This window comes from Eptatretus burgeri, chromosome 12 (genome assembly GCF_056783735.1).
Source record: "Eptatretus burgeri isolate ZD-2024b chromosome 12, Ebu_testis_v1, whole genome shotgun sequence".
In the NCBI taxonomy this organism is placed as follows: Eukaryota; Metazoa; Chordata; class Myxini; order Myxiniformes; family Myxinidae; genus Eptatretus; species Eptatretus burgeri.
In genome coordinates this window covers 23,521,008-23,540,894 of record NC_140972.1, presented here as the reverse complement: position 1 = coordinate 23,540,894, position 19,887 = coordinate 23,521,008, and the positions used below count along the sequence as shown (strand labels likewise).

Here is a 19,887-nt window from a genome sequence, read left to right as displayed (position 1 = left end):
CCCCAGGCCCGTCTATATACATATACATACATACATATAGATACATATATATATATATATACATATATATATATATATATACATATACATACATATAGATACATACATTTAGATACATATTCATATATATACATATACATATACATATTCATATATATATATATATATACATATACATACATATAGATACATACATTTAGATACATATTCATATATATACATATACATATACATATTCATATATATATATATATATATACATATACATACATATAGATACATACATTTAGATACATATTCATATATATACATATACATATACATATTCATATATACATATATATATATATATATATATATATATATATATATATATATATATGTATATATATATATATATATATATATATATATATATATACATATATATATATATATATATATATATATATATATATATATATATATATATATATATATATATATATATATATATATATATATATATATATATATATATATATATATATATATATATATATATATATATATATATATATATATATATATATATATATATATATATATATATATATATATATATATATATATATATATGTATATATATATATGTATGTATATATGTATATATATATATATATATATGTATATATATATGTATATATGTATACATATGTATATACATATATACATATATATATACATATATATATATATATATATACATATATACATATATATATATATATATGTATATATATATGTATATATGTATATACATATGTATACATATATATACATATATATATATATATACATATACTGTATATACATACATACATGGGTCATTCTCAGATCTAACACAATCTACATACCCTGGCAATACTCTGCAGGGTGTTTTCCATAATAAAATTGGAACAAAGTTCTCTAAATTAACTACAAGTGAGGAATGCATCGATTCTGTACAGTATTTGCTGCCACAACAACTTGTGTTTAAAGATTATCTTTGCATCATTTCTTTCCAGCCTTGCAGACAATTCAAGCCATAGGCTTGACGAGCATGCCTGGGTGACCTTCAGCACAGTTCAGCAAAGTTTTCCAATTTAACCACAAATTCATTCAATGTGGATTATGTTGTCCTCGTGAGACGTACCTGGACCTGAGGATGTTTTTCAACACCAAGATCTACTGTAATCTATATCAGTCATTCTAAGATGTTTAAAAGTTTATGTCAGACATCTGCAGCTTTGAGCAGCAAAAAACAGGATTATAAGTTTGCATTAAAAAATAATCTATACATCCTGCTGGGGCTCAGCATTGTGAAATGCTGTGTCTTGTTTATCATTGAAATGATGAAAATTATATCAAGTTTATAATGTTACATCTTTCTACAAGAAGATATCAAACTAAAATATGCAATTTGGTGTTTGTTTGCTTGTCTGACCATGATGCATTCAGTTGTTACTTATCCAATCTCAACAAAACTTGCCAGGGGAATTAAGGGTCATACAATAGAAGTTGATTGTGGCCACTTCATTTGCCCCCCACCCTCCCTCGGGGTTTTTCCACCTTGTAGAAACACTATATGAAGGTGTACAGATAGCCTATTGTGATGTTTCGAGGGGTACACCTACTGGAAGTAAAAATTATTACAAGCACAAACCATTCAGTCAATTCCGTCAAATGTATGATTACCCTTTAAAAGAGTCGCTCTTGTTGCTTGACCCGAGATTGAAATAAATTTGGAGGAAACCCAATGTCCTTGAGGCATTCGATGCTTGTTGCATTAGCCCACAGCCTAACAGACCTAAGCCTCTTTGACTAGCTAGGCCTCTAGGTAGGCCACAAGATTGGCCGCAATGACCTTTAGCTAATAAAGGTGCTTAAATGAGCCTTTATGTATGAATAATGTATCCCATTGCCTGTCCGATTTTTACAGCCATCAGATTATATGTGGACTGTATGTGGATTGTTTGCAGCTTATATTGGGGTATCATATGTGATTTCTCGCAGGAATGGCTTTAAGTGTGACGTGCGTTATTGCCTCAGACCTCCATATGGCTCAATTGTCACCTTTGTTTGACACATAATCACATTCCTCACGGTCACTCGCACTGATTAATACCCACCCGAGGGAAATTGGAGAAAATTGGACATATACATGTATACCTAGACATGGGCAGTGTGTCGGCTGAGTCGCTGGTCCATACACCTCCTGAATGTAGAAATTATTATAACCACAAATTAATCAGTCAATTCTGTCCAACGATAAGGGAAGGGGACATGTGTGGGGCATATTGTTTCAAGCATTCTGCCATACTTCCCGAATTGATAAATAGATGACCCCTGTTAGCAAATACTAAGCTGTGACATTTTATTTTGTGACATGCAAGTTTGTTTAGCATTCAGGCAGTGTAAATGTGTACTTGCCTTTAAGCTGTCTCGCCTGGGTTCAAATGTTGGCCGCATTACAAACTGTCATCTTGGTGTTACACAGGCAGAGCGATTCACCAATGTGTGTGCTATCTCTTGGGTGGACATTAAACTGAGTGTCCCATCTGCTTGCATGAGTTGGTCGATGTTAAAGATCTCACGGTGTCATTTCCTCAGAGTCGGTAAATGATGCCTGGCTGAACAAATTGAAAATTCCTGCTCTGACCTGCTTAGTTGAACATTAGACGAAGCCCGCCATTTCGTGGAAGATTTGGGACAAAAACTTTCCCCAGCCAACCTCACAAGGGGGAAACAATTGTGGTCATTAACGACAATCATAATCAGTTTAAATGCGTTCATTAGAGATTAGCACGATGCAAGCTTTGTGAGCAGAGTTCATCGAAACTCACTGTGGTTCATGGTTCAAGGTGAATTTTGTTCACAGAGAGGTTTGCTCCTTTGAAGTGAACACAAAGTTGTATATAAATAAACAAATAAAAACTCAACATGTTCACCTCACCCAGAGTCAATATTTAGATTTCAAGTCCCTTTGGAATCATGGCTTACATTTTCAAATCAGATTGCGATATGAACTCACCCCTCGTCAGGCAGTGTATAACCAGATTTGTTCTGCTTTGGAAGGACCACATAGACATCGATTGCTTTATAATTTTTTTTCCTCCTCACCAGAGGGGAAAGGTACAAGTTTATTTATTTATTTATTTATAACAACGCTCCCAAGTAGTCCAGAATTTCGAATTGTTTTGATGAACGGTTACAATGTGGCATGTTGTTGTTATTTATTGACGAAGATAAAGTACAATTTCTTATCACCATGAGTCTGAGTTTGATTCCTGACCCGAATATAAACTATAAGAATGGAGCTTCGCAGGCAAGACATTGCATCGTGAATTGTGGTGTCGCTCGGATGAGCGTTAAACTAGTTGTCCCATCTGCTAGCATTAATGAGTGGATCTAAAGATCACAGACAGTCCTTTACGAAGAGTAGGGGAGTTATCACCACACAATGAACAAATTAAATTCCTTTCCAAATCACCTTCAGTTGAACGTCAGGCCTGGATTGTGAAAATCATTTAGGCCGTTAAAGATAGGAGTCGTAAATATATTTCACAGAACAGCACAACGTAATGGTGATTTTAGATGTCAAAGGTCATGTTTTATGTTTCACTGTGAACTTTTCCAAGCTCCTAATCCCTATAACCCTGGCCCCAACATAACTCTCTCATACTGCCTTTTAAATTAAGAGCTCAGCCTTGACATGGAGTTAATTCAAAAATCTTTCCTCAATTAAAATGGCATCAGCACATAAAGACGCAATAACCAAAGTGACCCGTCAAGCATAAACACCAGATCAATGCTCCATAACGTACCTCCTTTGGTAGCTCAAGAAAGGTGGTAGTGGAGGCATATACTCTTGACATAAATGACGTGCTCAACACTGCACAGTATTAACTGCAAATGTTTCCATGGATGAGAACCAATCATCGACAGGTTAGGTTGTCACTGTTGCAGAGTGCAGAAAATTCTGCTGAGTGAATACGGGAATATAATCCAGACCAGTGACAAATACGAGAGTTTACCAACTCAACTCGTAAGTCACTCTCACACAACAATGGACTTTTTTTTTTCTCTTCTTTTTTTTTTGCAATACATGAAGCACACATAACTCATCTTTCCACTTCGGTAACTCACACTCCACATTGTCTCCTCTGTACAGACATCTCTAAAACCATCAGTACAAATCTGTGAGATTACATCAGTGCTTGTCACTACAATTTCTTATCACCACGAGATCCAAAATTGTATATATATATATATATATATATATATATATATATATATATATATATATATATATATATATATATATATATATATACACACAAAACTGGACTGTTGGAAAACAAATTGTAGTGTCACCACTAAAGGTTAGAAAATTTAATTATATTGAAGTGTTCGCACTAAATGGTAGACAATTTGGATTGTTAAACATCTTAAGGTCAAGCACCGTTCGACCTTTTAAGATCTATCATTTTGACTTTTCAGGTGTATGATAATCTTGGCAGTCATACAATGTTAGCCTTTTAAGATCAAATGACCCAAACAAAATTTGATTCGAAAAGGTCATTCAGAGGTCTGTGTTCAGGCCTGTGTATATGCATTGTTTTTACCCCCTAAAACCACTCACATTCACCCCACGAATACAAGCAGCAATTTTCAACTCATTTCCTCCAACAGTTCAGGAGTGCATAGATGTCCAACAAACACACACAGTATTATATTTCATATGATAAATTCCTCCACTTCGATGATGCTTCCACACTTTATAGATGGTCACATACAACATCGCTCTCGCAAGTGATCGCTCTTCCAGATTTTCAGTAATCAGACTATACATAATTTGAGAAGTGTCTGTTTCTTTTTATGTCTGTTACCCCTCACATGTGAAGTGAAAAGCGGGGTTAAACAATTGGTTCATGTCCATCCGTCTGTCCGCCTTATCAGTTTATGATCGTCAGTGTATGATCGAGGAACAACTTATTGAAATCAAATGTTATATTTTGAACATGAATCGGAACATGACTTGGAAGACAAGTTTTCTCATTTTACCATACTTTGGCTTTGAATTTGTCCCGATCACCCATGTGCAAAGAGGAGTGAGATGATATTTTTTACTCTGTCTGCTTGACTTGGCAGTCAAACAAAACTGTAAATTATCCAAACAGGAAATGTACTGTTTTTAAGGCTGTTATAAAGGACACATACAACAGGCATGAATAACCAATGTAACGTGTTAAATAGGGTGGTATAAGACTCAGGGTAAAACAGCGGTAAAACCCGGAATTAATTTAATTATACAGCTTTAAACCTCTTTGAACTTTTATTTGAATTGAATCATATACTTGAACAGTATCTGGATGAAAAAGACTGCCAATATGGTTATGTAATTAAACTTCTGGATTTTTTTTTTAAAACGATTTTTTAATAGTTTTATTAAAATTGAATTACATACTGAACGCTGCATGGGTTATCGTGTTCTATTCACTTTATAGTTTGTTTGTGTGTTTGTTTGACTTTTATGCATTTCTAAACTGCTGTATAGAATGAGTTGAAAACTTGTGAAAAGTTGTTCTTCTCGGGGTGTGCATGCGAAGGTTTTAGATGGTTAAAAATGAATTTTATAGCCCCTGTGATTCAAGGTGGAGTCGGGGAGTCGGCGGGTCAGGAGGCAAATTTTCTATGTAAATGTGTATCATATAGCGCTGCTCCTGGTGAGAGAGGGTATTACAAGTCGTAAAATACAATTCTCCACATGAGAACCAGAGACATCAGAGAGGTGGGAGAATTCGTATATGAAATATAATATTGTTTGTTTGTTTCAGATCTATGCATTCCTGAACCGCTGGATGGAATGAGTTGAAAACTGCTGCTTGTACATGTGGGGTGAATGGGAATGGTTTTTGGGGGTTAAAAAATTAATTGTCCTGGGGAGGGGGGTTCAGGTTGGGGTGGGGGGGAGTACCCCAATTCTCCCAATGTGAATGGGCATCGTGTAGTGTTTAAAAGGTGGAAGCCTGTATTACAAGTCATAAATCGTAAAGTGGGCGATTTAACCTGTCCAGATACGGCCAGGCCACCTGGGATTACCAACAGAGGCCTAGGTCATATTCTAAATCTCCATTCCGACTCGGCGGCATTATGCAATACATCCAGTTGCCCCTCACATAAACGAACTCCAGTTATAAGAACATCCAGATTATCTGAACAATTTGAGTGGTTATGAATTATTCATGAGCAATCCATTCTCTACTAGAACACCCAGGTAATTAAACCACATGTATACCATGTGCTAGTGCAAAATGGCTACAGTTGGCAAGATGAAGAACCAGCAGTTTTCCTCTGCAAAGGAAAGTGAAAGCGAAAGCACACAGCGGTTTCGTTATATATTTGTCATTCTCATAAATTATGTCAATACCTTGTTTTCTGGATTATAAATTATACAGCTAGTAATATTTATCCACAACCATCCTGGACCATGTTGTGGAATGTCACCCAAGGCCCTCACTTTTTTTCTTCCACCTTCACCTTTTCACTTTTATTCATTATTAAATTTGTTTTCTCCACAACTGCTTGAGCAATTGACACAAAACTTTCAACATTGGGAGCACCTACCCATGCAGAATATATATATATATATATATATATATATATATATATATATATATATATATATATGTATATATATATATATATATTTTACAAAGTTACACAATGATTGGATGGAAAATGGAGCTCGCATGCCAAAAAGTTTGTTTCTGTAGGCATGGGTGCAAGGTGTTTCACGTAGCAGGAATAAACGGCCTCGACCTCGCTATGCTTGGCATCGGCCAAATTATACTTTTAAATATTCCTTTAAAGTTCAATTCTTCTCAGTAGATTTGTGTGATTTGATGCCTCACATATCCTAAAATTTCACATATCTGAAAGAGGCTCAGTCCAAACTATTTCGTATTACTGAGGGTCCGCTCTACTTACAGATATAGAATTGTGTCCTTCACCCAACGTGAACCCTCAGGTCACGATTAATTTCTTTTTAACCTCCCAAAATCCCCCAGTACACACTCGAGTACAACCACCAGTTTTCAACTCATTCTGTCCAGTTGCTCAGGAGTGCATAGAAGTCAAACAAACACACAAACAGATGTATTTTGAATCATACAACATATGACTAATGTTTTATTTCTAATTTCCCCCCTTTGCAAATTTATTTCAATGCCTTGTAATTCTTGTAACTTGAGAAGCCTAGCAACAGGTTTCTAAGCCTCCTATTCAAGACCTATAAATTACATGCCCCGGCTGTGCTCAACACTTGATAGTAGGCCTACATGTTCGGCTGCATTCCACGAGTCCAAATCCGAATGTACAACACATGGACTCAAACTTGAGCAGTTTTTCTTTTTTAATACACAACCAGACCGTTAACATTCCAATCATAAGATTATATGATCAAATGTGCAAATTCCTTAAATAATTTAAAAAGTCACGTCTTGTGAGCAAGGAATCTTTAGGTCGAGTTTTCCAACCGAGAAACATCAACCAAGCTACACAGAGGGCTCCTACATTCTCAAAGCTTTGTCTTTTGTTTGAGAAGAACGAAATGACTTGGATTATTGACCGATGCCTACCTAGTAAACATGCAAATGAAGTACTCCACAGGATTAATGTTATATGGCTTTCAGGCTTTCATAGGAGTTCCTTTTCAAGGAACCTGAACACAAGAGGAGGCCATTAGGCCAATCAATTCTGCACAATGTTTTCCAACCTATAGCTGTTGTCCATACTCCATCCTTTTTAAATGCTGAACATAAAGCAAGGAAGCAGCACGTACTATTTTAAAAGTCGTTGGTATGACTCAGCTGGGGTTCGAACTGCCGAGCTCCCAATCAGAGCACACGCTCCGAACCATTACACCAAGTCTGGATAAAAAAAAAACTTTTCAAACAAATTTCTAAATTCACTATCTTTATCTACTCTGCAGTCGCAGTATCATATAAAGGCAACAATCAGGTGCCATAGTATGAAAATGCCAATTGCGGCTCACCCAAGGATATAGCAACCAGTGAACTCGTTTCCTAGCAATGAAAAAATTCAGTTTTGTCAATCAGTCAACATCGAAGAACGTTCGTGCTTTGGCAGCTTGGTCCCAAGTGATGCAAAATTACATTCACCAAAGACCTGCAAAATAAATTTCATCAAGCCCAAAAATACAACCTCATAAACCAATTCTTGAATAATTTATCTATGTGTTAAAGTAGGCGGATTTCTCCACCTGTCCGTCCCTCTGTCCGTCGCACTCTTTTTGGTGGGACGTCATAATGGCATTATGTCTGGAACATCATTACGATATTACGACTAGCGTGAAACAAGGCTTCAACTGACGTGCAAGTCATCCAGGACAAGTGGTCCAGCACTCAACCTTTCCCATCGCTTCACTAATGGTAGTTGAATATCATAACACAGATATCTGACTCTATTAGACTATCTAACATCGGTAGGCGACGGGGTGAATGTGAGGCACTCGGCATCGATATGACGGATTTAGTAAGATGGCATTATGTCTGGGACGTCATTACGGCATTACGTCTCGCACTAGGCTGCGCCTTTAAGACGGTGTCTTATTCATGACTCAATGAGAATTGCATTTTATGTTCTGATCCCTGGGTACATAAAACGAAATCATAATTTTGTTTTTTGTTGAATAACTGTGCACTCATCAAATCCAAAAATACAACTTCACAAGGCAATGAAAGAATACTTTATCGATGTATTAAAGTAGCTGGATTTCTCCGTACATCCGTCCCTCTCTCTGTCACACTCTATTTCACTGGGACATTAACTGCAGTTAACACTGGGTTGTTCACAGTGAACAAATTGTTTCTGGAATAAAAAAAAAATTGCAAATATTAACCGTCAATAAACTGTATTTCTGCACTATAAGCTAAATATGTATATATATATATATATGTATATATATATATATATATATATATATATATATATATATATTTATATATATATATATATATATATATATATATATATATATATATATATATATATATATATATACACATATATATGTTATTGATTCAACTACCATCAGCGAAATGACGGGTTCAAAACTAGTATCTTTAAATGCTAAAGAGCAGTGTGACTCACACAATCAGGATGCCCACCAAGAAAAAAAAAAGGATGACAACTCGTTTTGCTTTAGTCTATTCTCCAGGGGGTCGAAACAGCTGACTTCCATCTATAGTCCATACTAGATCGCATTATAACCCATTAACCCATAGTCCAAGCATTTAACCAAGCTAACTGCAGCTATCTCTTTCTGAAACCTCCTGTGTTTGTTACATTGTGATTTTTGAGTAACACAAAGAGCATAAGGTGAATAACATACGAAATGTCGAGAAAAGTGTGTTCATGAAAAGTGAGGCCTTGCAGTGGAATCAAATAATGATTTTACATCCAAGTTTATTGTATATACCCAAAACAGCCTTGGGTTTTGCTCATCCAACTCTGGGGTTAAATGTTTGAAATCAGTGCAGCTGCATCACAAGGGATAGACATTCCTGGTTTTTCTCTCTGGTCACTTTACTCAGCATATTGTAGATGTCGATCACAAATGGAGAACACTTTAGGCCTTTAGGGCCATAATACCTTTCGTGGGATGGGTATCATTGCAGGTGTCAGACCAGGAACAAAAGCCATAACTCAGTTCCAACTGATCCCTGTGACTTTTGAGGAGCCGATTGCTCTTTCAAAGGTTGATGTTCATTCCTACAAACAACAGCACAATGACATAGGGGCTGACAGGATGGCCTAGATACCAAGAGGGATGCACACTCACCTCTCAGCTGTCTCGCCAAGGTTTGAATCTCGACCAAGCTATAAACTGTCATCCCAGTGTTTCACAGGCAGGGTGATTCATCAATGTGTGTGCCGTCCCTCGGATGGACGTTAAACTGGGTGTCCCGTCTACCGGCATTAGCTGGTGGATGTTAAAGATCCCATGGTGTCCTTTGCAAAGAGTAGGCGAGCTATCGCCGGCACAATGGCCAAATTCCAAATCCCTGCCTTAACCTTAATCAAACGTCAGGCCTGGCCAGCCGGTTCATGAATGACTTGGGCCAAGCTTCACCCGGATTGGGATGTTTCCATATATAAATTAGTTTCCTGGGATGGACTGACCATCAATGGGAGGTTCAGGTCTCCATGAACTCCTTACAACTGTCGATACTTCGAATTTCGTTGGAAACACGTTGACTGGTTAGTGTGTAGTGAGAGCAGTCGGGCGAAACATCTGGAAAGACAGCCATGAATGATAACCCATACTGAAAGGTAATATACTTTTCAGTTTCTGAGAATAAATGGAATCATATGACAGTTGGAACACAACCTTCCTGGACAGTAAAGAAGATTCAGCATAAAACAGTTCTGGGTTTGGACTTCCTGAAGATGGATTTGGTTTTGGACTAAAATTGGTCAATAGAGGCATGCAATCCTGAAGATACTGTTTCTGAAGATGATGGAGTCAAGGTGATGGACTACTTCTTCATTTGTTTGCAGCACAAGGCTGCGGGGTAGCATCATTGGCTGAGTGCTCTCTGCTGGTTTGGGCAGGAATTTGGAATTTGGCCATGGTGCCGGTGATAGCTCCCCTACTCTTTGTGAAGGACGCCATGGGATCCTTAACACCCATCAATCAATGCTGGCAGCCGGAATGCACGTTTAACTTTTTTTGACGACAGTACATGAAGATGATAGATGTATACTGAACAAAAATATAAACGCACCAACCTAAATATCTAAGTCAAGATTGCCATTATGGGAAAATGGTCAAACCGATGATATGTTTGAGCAATGGTTCCTTTGTTTTGCTCAAGACAGATGTTCCCATTGAAATTGACCACTCTGAGTGTGTGGACTCACACGTTGAGTAATCCTTCCCATGAGCACCATGGGGCTTGACAGAGTGATGGTCAGTGAGTGTGACCAGGACACAAACACTCCCTATAGCTTGCCCTATAAAAGGCCTCCCCAAAATGTGGACTGGTGCCAAATGTCAACATGCCACAGATGTCACAAATCTTGAGGGAGCGCGCCATTGGCATGCTGAATGCTGGGACGTCAGTACGGGCCGTTGCGGCACACTTCAATGTCCACCACTCCACCATTAGCTGCCTGAGAACGCGCCTCAGAGAGACTGGAAGCACCGTGAACCGCCCACATGCCCGGCGACCACGTGTGACCACCGCCGGTCAGGATCGTCACATGAGGCTGCAACATCTCCGGGATCGACTCCGACTGGCCACGAGGACTGCCGATGAGACTATCGGGCCGCATAACAGGCGCATTTCAGCCCAGACGGTGCGTAACCGCTTGAGGGAGGCCAACCTCCGGGCCCGCCGACCACACCGGGGACTCGACCTCACTGCAGTCGGGCGTCAGACCCGACTGAACTGGGCCAATGTTCACTTGCGCTGGACCCTCGCACGATGGAGGAGAGTGCTGTTCACCGATGAGTCACGGTTCCTGCTGTATCGGGCTGATGGCGGACTCCGCGTCTGGCGTCGGGCTGGGGAGCGCTACACTGACGCCAATGTCCTTCGTCGGGTGTCACACGGTGGTGCCAGTGTTATGGTGTGGGCAGGCATATGCCATGGAGAGCGCACTCGGCTTCATTTCATTGAAGGCAACTTGAACGGGCAGCGGTACAGGGACAAGATACTCAGACCCATTGTCGTGCCGTTTGTGCGCCTTCACCATGTGACGTTTCAGCACGACAATGCTCGCCCCCATGTTGCCAGGATCTGCATGGACTTCCTCGGTGAGGAGGACATTGATGTCCTCGACTGGCCTCCATATTCTCCCGACATGTCGCCCTTCGAGCACCTTTGGGACGTTCTTGATCGACGCGTACGACAACGTTACGCAGTCCCAGAGAACGTCCGCCAGCTCCGTGTGGCTCTCCAGCAGGAATGGGAAAACATCCCTCAGGCCACCATCGATAATCTGGTGATGTCCATGCGCCGGAGATGCACTGCTCTGCGCGACGCCAACGGTGGACACACCCGCTACTGACTGTGTGAACTCTGACAGTGACACCTCGGTTGTGTCGGCTGTTGTAGCGCAAAGACTGTCGCCAGAATTCTCAAGGAACTCTTTGAAATTTAATGCTCAATTGTCATGGATTCTATAACCAAATTGTTGTGAAGATTTAGTATTAATGAGTTCGAGGTAAAATAGTAACAATCGCTTGGTGCGTTTATATTTTTGTTCAATATACTTTGCAAGTTCAAAAAAATCAGAAAGTACAGGTAGTTGACAACTTCATCCACAATTGATTAAATAAATGTTGCCATTTTTTTGCTGCTTACAGACAAAGTCGATATAAAATCAGCTGATATCTCACTACAAATGATGCAGAATCCGAGAAAAGAAAATCCTGATGCATACACATTATTTGCATCTATGCACACCGTCTGCTTCGGAGAAGTGATCGTCTCCAAGCTGGCTCGTCTACAGATGTTATTGAGCAAGTTTTCATGTGAAGCAATAAAATAATGGGTGTAATGACAACAGAACATGGAATGTCAGAGTCTCATTGAGCACATGGCTACTTATTGCTTTGGCCTGCTTGTATGGAAATCAACAACGCCATGCATCAATTTAGTGGCACTGAGTTCTGAGATAGAAATCATTCCTATCCTATCACGAAAGGAAAGATATTTCTCCTCGATTCATATCCTAAATTATTTCCTTCCCATCTCAAGGATTATTGAGGATCCACCCTTATGGAATATAGCAACTGGTATGACAGCAGATTAAAATGGAAACATTAATAGGTCAAACGAGGTTTGCCTGTGAACTACAGCATACATTCAAGAAAGCAAACCAAGCAGTGACTCTCAACACGAAAGAAACAGTGGAGATAGATGGAGAATCAGTACAAGTTGATCCTCAGCTTATTTTCCAGAAACTAATTACAGCGGTTTATGGACTATTTTAAGACTATTTATAATATCTCATTTGAACTGCGAAGATTTTCATCTTCGCTCTGTTATGTAACTGGGTTATTTATGGAGGTAAATGAGCCAGCACTTGCAGATGAAATTTGTGCTATCGGAGGAGGTTATGAGATGTCACAGTCATCAGAAGTATATTATGTGTTTGATTGTGGTTCTCTGTTGCAGCGCATACCATAGCCACAATAAGTCACTTTCGCATCAATCTGCAATTTGTATGTAGAATATGTCCACATGTATGTGGAATATGCCCACAATATGTATGTGGAATATGGCCACAATATGTTTGTGGAATATGGCCACAACATGTATGTGGAATATGGCCACAACATGCATGTGGAATATGGCCACAACATGTATGTGGAATATGGCCACAACATGTATGTGGAATATGGCCACAACATGTATGTGGAATATGGCCACAACATGTATGTGGAATATGGCCACATATATGTGGAATATGCCCACAATATGTATGTGGAATATGGCCACAATATGTAGGTGGAATATGGCCACAATATGTAGGTGGAATATGGCCACAATATGTAGGTGGAATATGGCCACAATATGTAGGTGGAATATGGCCACAATATGTTGGTGGAATATGCCCACAATATGTATGTGGAATATGGCCACAATATGCATGTGGAATATGGCCACAATATGTTTGTGGAATATGGCCACAATATGTACGTGGAATATGGCCACAATATATACGTGGAATATGGCCACAATATGTATGTGGAATATGCCCACAATATGTATGTGGAATATGGCCACAATATGCATGTGGAATATGGCCACAATATGTATGTGGAATATGGCCACAATATGTACGTGGAATATACCCACAACATATAGTATGTAGAATATGTCCAGAGCATAGATGAAGAATATGTCCACATGTATGTGGAATATGGCCACAACATGTATGTGGAATACTTCTACAATTTGAATGTAGAATAAGTCTATAATATGTATGTAGAATAAGTCTAAAATATTGTTGTGGCCAGGGTCGGGTGAGAAGACCACAAGGGAGGTAAGCTATCTCGGGTTCCCACCAGACTCCCTGGAAACGCAGGCCGTCACACACGGATAACTCAGTGACGCGGCAGGTCTCTAACCGACTGTGAACGCCAATTAGTCAAATACGTGACTTCGGGTCCTCGGTCTAATATCGGTTACCGAAAAATAATCACGTGACCTAATTACTGGGGGAGACGCCCTTGGTACGCCTTGTCCGAACCAGATCACCTTACCGGATCAGATGTAGCCAAGCGACACTTCCAAGGACGTACCGGCTAAAAGGAACAGATCATTGTAATAAAGTCACGGCTGGGCTCGGATACGGACCATGCTGGATCAATGAAAGAAAAGACAAAAATGAGCTGGGAACATTTCTACAAATGGATATATTAACAGGCAGGCGAGGAAAAGCATGTGGCACAATTAATAGTTTATTGTTGTGTGTAAAGCAGGGATAGCAAGAAATGTGAGGGACCACAATAAAACAAGCAACTTACAAAAGCAGACACAGAGCAGACCTATCCCAATATAATTATTCTGCAATCTTAACTTAAGCGAGGGACAGGCACCATGACATACACACGCGCGTCGTCTCCTGCTTGGCTTCGGTGCAGCAAAGAGTCTGCACTGATCCAAAGAATTGGCGCGATCATCAGGCGTGAAGGAAGGACTTTGGGTGGCGCCAGCAGTGAGTGGGTGGAGAAGGCAGAGAAAAGCAGGCAGTCAGGCGGATGGGTAGAGAAGGTAGCTGGGTGGAGCCAGCGACGAGGGAGTGGAGATTCCAGAGAAGGCGGAGAAAAGCAGGTGGAGTCAGGCGGATGGGTGGAGAAGGTGGGTGGGTGGAGCCAGCGACAAGTGTGTGAAGAAAAAGACGGCATGAAGCAGGCGGTCAGGCGGGTGGGTGGAGCCAGCGGCGAGTCGGTGAAGAAGAAGACGGAGAAGCAGGTGCACGCAGAGACCGATCCAAAGCCGGGCAAGGAAGATGAGGATGACCACGACTTTCACGACTCTGGACGGCTTTTGCGATCCGTCCTTTATAGACCTTGTGGTGCAGGGCAGAGCGCCTTCCCGAAGTGATGCGTCGTCACCTGAATTGGGGGCTCACATTGGGCTCCGGCCACCACACAACCGGGCCATCATGGCCGGAAGCGGTCTCACTGGTGCATCCGACAATACCTCACCGAGCTGTGGAATCGTCTCACTCAGAACCCCACGATATGAATCGCCCACACCGAACTCCCGGGCTGTGCTCCGGCGATGGGCAGAGGGCTGCACCAGTCCTGCATGCCCACTCAGGCACCCCCGATGCGCTGTGGTTGGCGCCGATCAATGTGCATATTTCGTCCATATGCCATGCGGCCCGGGTGATCTGGGCCGTACAGCATGCCTCCACTTGGTGGCAGCTGTGTCCACGCGGCTGTGCGAGAAGACGTCTGCCATCTGCAGGAGATATTGGTGGCCGTGGTGGTGATCGAAGAAATCAACAGTAAGACGCCGTCGTGAACCAACGCGCAGACCCGCGCCATGTACGTCCTGTACAACGTGATGGTAAGATGCCATTGTAATCAGCGCGCAGACCCGAATGAAGAGGTGCGCTATTCATGGCCCGTACTGTACGATGATAAATTATCACGAGGCGGCGTGCGGATCCGCCATTGAGCATGCGGTTATCTATCCCCGTGGTGATCTTCACAGGCGGTGGTGTGCGTGGTGCCGGCCCTGATCTGTGTCATGGATTGAAGGAAAGGATTGGATGCAATTATTAGATGCAGAAATGGGTTGAAAAGAACGTGCCTCGTGCGTCCTGTACAGCGTTGGCGTTTAGTGTTTTGGTCTTTTGTTGGTCTTCACGAAGACGCATTCTTATTATGTAGGGTGTGGCTGCGGTTTTTACAGGCGGCCATCTGAGTGCGGTGCCTGCTTTGATTTATTTCAGGAATAAGAGGAAAAGAGTTGGAATGAAGATAGAGATATAATCAGACCTAACGATGAGATCCACACAACGCACTTCGTCCAATGAAACCCATTAGACATGAGGGAAATGTCTAACTGTACATATATCAATGAAATAACTGTCTGGGGACCATGTAGAATGTATGTAGAATACATCTATAACATGTATGCAGATAAAACTATGGCCCCTAGTCCTGTCACTGCCCAGCTGGGTACAAAGAAAGCTTTCTTGCATCAATTTTATCAATGCCCTGTGAAGGCTTTGTGTAAATTAATTAATTCATTCAATAAATTCCATTCCATGTTGTGAAGGGGGCTGGCAGGACAGCCGAGAGGTACACATACTTGGCTCTGTGCTGTCTCGCCTGGGTTTGAATCTTGGCTCAATGTGTGTGCCGTCCTTTGGAAGGACGTTAAACTGGGAATCCCATCTGCCAGTATTAGTTGGTGGACATTATAGATCCCACTGTGTCCTCCATGGAGAGTAAGCGAGCTCTTGCCGGCATCCTGAACAAATTACAAATTCTTGCTCTGACCGCCCATGTCGGAGTGGCAACCGGTTCAGGTTTGTAACCCTGGACATGAAACTGCTTCGGCAGAATGGCTGCTCGGTACAGAGACCGGTTCGTGACAATTATTCCACTTCCCCGAAATTGAGACAAACACCTATTCTTTTCTTTTTACCCTAATAATACATACTATGTGGTCCCTAAGTTTACATTTCAAATTGTAATTTCTGTGCATTGTTAAATAAATTGGAGGCAGCCTACCACGAGTTGTAGCAATAATTAATCAAAGCACTTTGTTTTTATTCAAAACAATCCTCCGGTGAAGCATTTAACGGACTCGTCACTCGCCAGTCACGATCTGTGAAACCTTCTCACTCTCAATAAAAAGGAAACTCAAATTTTATCTGGGGTATTGAAAGGGCTGACATCAGTTGGCGAGGCAGGAAAAACACACCCCAAAAGATATACCCACCCTTCTTTAGTTGACGTCATTGAAAACAAACTTTTATGACATCATTTATATTGTCGATTGTGACGCTTGTATAGCTTTAACAATGGTAGATAGTTCAGTGAACTTTTCCCCCATAAAAACAGGGACTGTAATGTTTTAAAGAGAAAAGCCATCCATGATGTTTGTTGCAGAATACTTTTTAACAAAACATTTACTGTAAAGTACTATAATTAATTTACTTGTGAGCGAAACCTGACGGTATTTTTATAAACTTTACACAGGAACACACAATTTCTTCATTTGTGAAGCTTTTGTGGATTGAAGGTTAAAAGGAAACGTTTTTCTTTTTAAATGAAAGGATTATCCCAGGACAAGCCACATATACAATTGCAACTACGACTATGACTATTACACTCCCCAATTGTCCCAACGTTCTTGTGAGGTCAACCGGGGCACATATTTGTCCCAAGTGCTTCACAAACTAGTTGGTCAGGCCTGACATTCGACTGTAGTTGATGTGAACATAAATTTAGAATTTGTTCACGATTTTGGCAAAAAAAAAAACTCATTCCTTCTTCCTCATATACATGGTGGGATTTTTAAAGTCCACCAACCACAAGTTCTGGCAGAAGGGTCCTCCGGCTTAACGACCTTTTGATGGACGGCACACACATCAGTAGAACTCCCCTGCAAGCAAAATACCAGGATGATAGTTTATACAGGAGCTCGGTCGAGATTCGAACTCGGCAACGATCATGTGTGTGCCTCTATGCTGTCTTTGTAGCGGCAGGTAAAGCCACACCCGAAGCAGGAATTTCGTGTGGGCGACTCTTTTTTGAGCCCAAAATGCATCTCCTCCCCATCTCCGTGAGGTTTTACATTCATAGCCCACCTCGTATGTCACACACACACACACACACACACACACACACACACACACACACACACACACACACACACACACACACACACACACACACACACACACACACACACACACACACCTTTATGGATTAAAAAAAAAACCTTTCACCAACAGCAAAAAAGCCAACATAGCCTGACCACTCAGTTTTTATGGTGACCGTCGTAAAAAAAAGTTTACTATTACAGTGCTGCCACTTCAAACTCAAACAAGGAACAGTTTGACTGTATATGTATGTATGTGTACATGTATGTATGTATGTATGTATGTATATATATATATATATATATATATATATATATATATATATATATATATATATATATATAGTTTGAATTTCTCTGAAGATCTGGACTGATGGCTCAAGCCATGGGAAATCCAGGTTCAAATCCCGCATACCATGCTTGTTTGTCCATTGTTTCCTGATATCCTTGTGATTCATGTTAAAGTACAACTGTCTACCGATGTCTTTTGTCCTGTATGTGATTTATGTACACGGTCCACCACGAGCCTTGGATCAATGTAAATAATTAAATAATCTTTGAAAACTTTGATACATCACTCGTGGGGCAATTTTGCTAAATATAGCACAACAATTGTGCATTTTGTGAGGAAAGCACCAAATTTGGCACACGAGTAGCCTCTCATATTATAATCAGATTTGGATATTGGGCCATCTCAAATTCAGCCGCTGATGGCTGTGGCAGCCATTTTCCACTGCCATCAAAAATTTTGAGATGGCCCAATATCCAAATCTGTTCATAATATGATAGGCTACTAGTGTGCCAAATTTGGTGCTTTCCTCACAAAATGCACAATTGTTATGCTAAGTTGCCCCACTACACCGGTTAAGAAACGACCGTGAATTAGGCATTGTGTGATGCCATTATCTTTGTTGTCACTTCGTCAAAACATACAGATGCTAGTCTTTATACAATCTACATATTATGTACACACCAAAAAAAAAACGTTTCCCTCGCCCATCCCCTTACACACGTTATCATCCCTTACCATCACAACATTACTATCTCCGCAACCTCGACCTGTCTCGACAAACAGATAGATGCCTTTTTCTACTCCGTCCCACTCCTTTTCTGTTATTGTTCCTCCTTCTCCTCCCCGCTCTCTCCTTTGCTAAATTTTGTATCTCCTTCCCATATTCCATGCGTACGTAATATGTAGACATCCGATAACTCACTGTGCGCATCCTCCATTCCTTCCACGGTTTCGCATTTAGTTCCCGCTATTAATATCGATACTCTGAGGAGCTCGGGCTATAAACAGCAAAGCAACCGGCCGTCCATGCAGCTTTCTGCGTTCATGCAGCTCACCTGGCCCACAAACTGTGCAGTTAAAACTTTCTCCCCCATCGCACTCGGCACAAGTCGCATGGCAAGGGTGGCAACGGCCGGCGAGGGCATAGTGTCCGGCGGAACAGTGCTCGGTCCGAGCGGACTTCTGGGCCGCGAGTGTCCACGACACCACCGACACCAGGCAGGACACGTGCAGGAGCAGCCAGATCGCGCTGGACGACATGACGATCGCTTTGGATCACCGAACTCGGTCGGTATTTAACCGAGATAAAGTGGAATCTCAAAAGTTTCCCACTTTTCTCCGTTCTTCGCGAGATGGAAAGTCTTCTCTACTTGGAAGAACTTCGTTTGGTGAAGTTTTACCCGAGTAGCTGGCTGGCTGATCGGTCGTGTTCGTCCAAACACTCACTCTCCCACCCGACCTCCTACTACTCCTCCTCCTGCCCAAACTCCCATCCAACCCCCCATCCCACTCCCCATCCACACTCCTCCTCCTCCTCCTCCCCTTACACTTCTCGCCGCACGACATGTTGAACGAACCAACTCTCCGAAAGAGCAGGTTATTCCTCACGAGCACAATATCTGATCCTAATAGATTCAACTCGAACACACGAACCTCAAATATTTACCCTGGACGTGCGATCATCAC

General features: G+C 41.0%; 1 protein-coding gene and 1 long non-coding RNA gene across 3 annotated transcripts in view; one reads left to right on the top strand and one right to left on the bottom strand.

Annotated features, from left to right (window-relative positions):
• LOC147015257 (uncharacterized) overlaps window positions 1-3,287 on the top strand; it is a 35,396-nt gene extending 32,109 nt beyond the window's left edge. The window contains exon 3 of the long non-coding RNA XR_015050257.1: window positions 1,047-3,287. This is a non-coding gene — a long non-coding RNA (uncharacterized LOC147015257). The remainder of the gene's footprint in view (window positions 1-1,046) is intronic.
• Window positions 1-19,681, bottom strand: part of LOC147015256 (proprotein convertase subtilisin/kexin type 5-like) — a 117,685-nt gene extending 98,004 nt beyond the window's left edge. Inside the window, exon 1 of one of the 2 annotated variants that reach the window (XM_085849836.1) lies at window positions 19,257-19,681. In XM_085849836.1, the coding sequence (XP_085705962.1) occupies window positions 19,257-19,461 (205 nt within the window). In that variant the 5' untranslated portion in view covers window positions 19,462-19,681. The remainder of the gene's footprint in view (window positions 1-19,256) is intronic. The other variant, XM_085849835.1, reaches the window with a different exon arrangement.
• Between the last annotated feature and the right edge of the window lie 206 nt (window positions 19,682-19,887).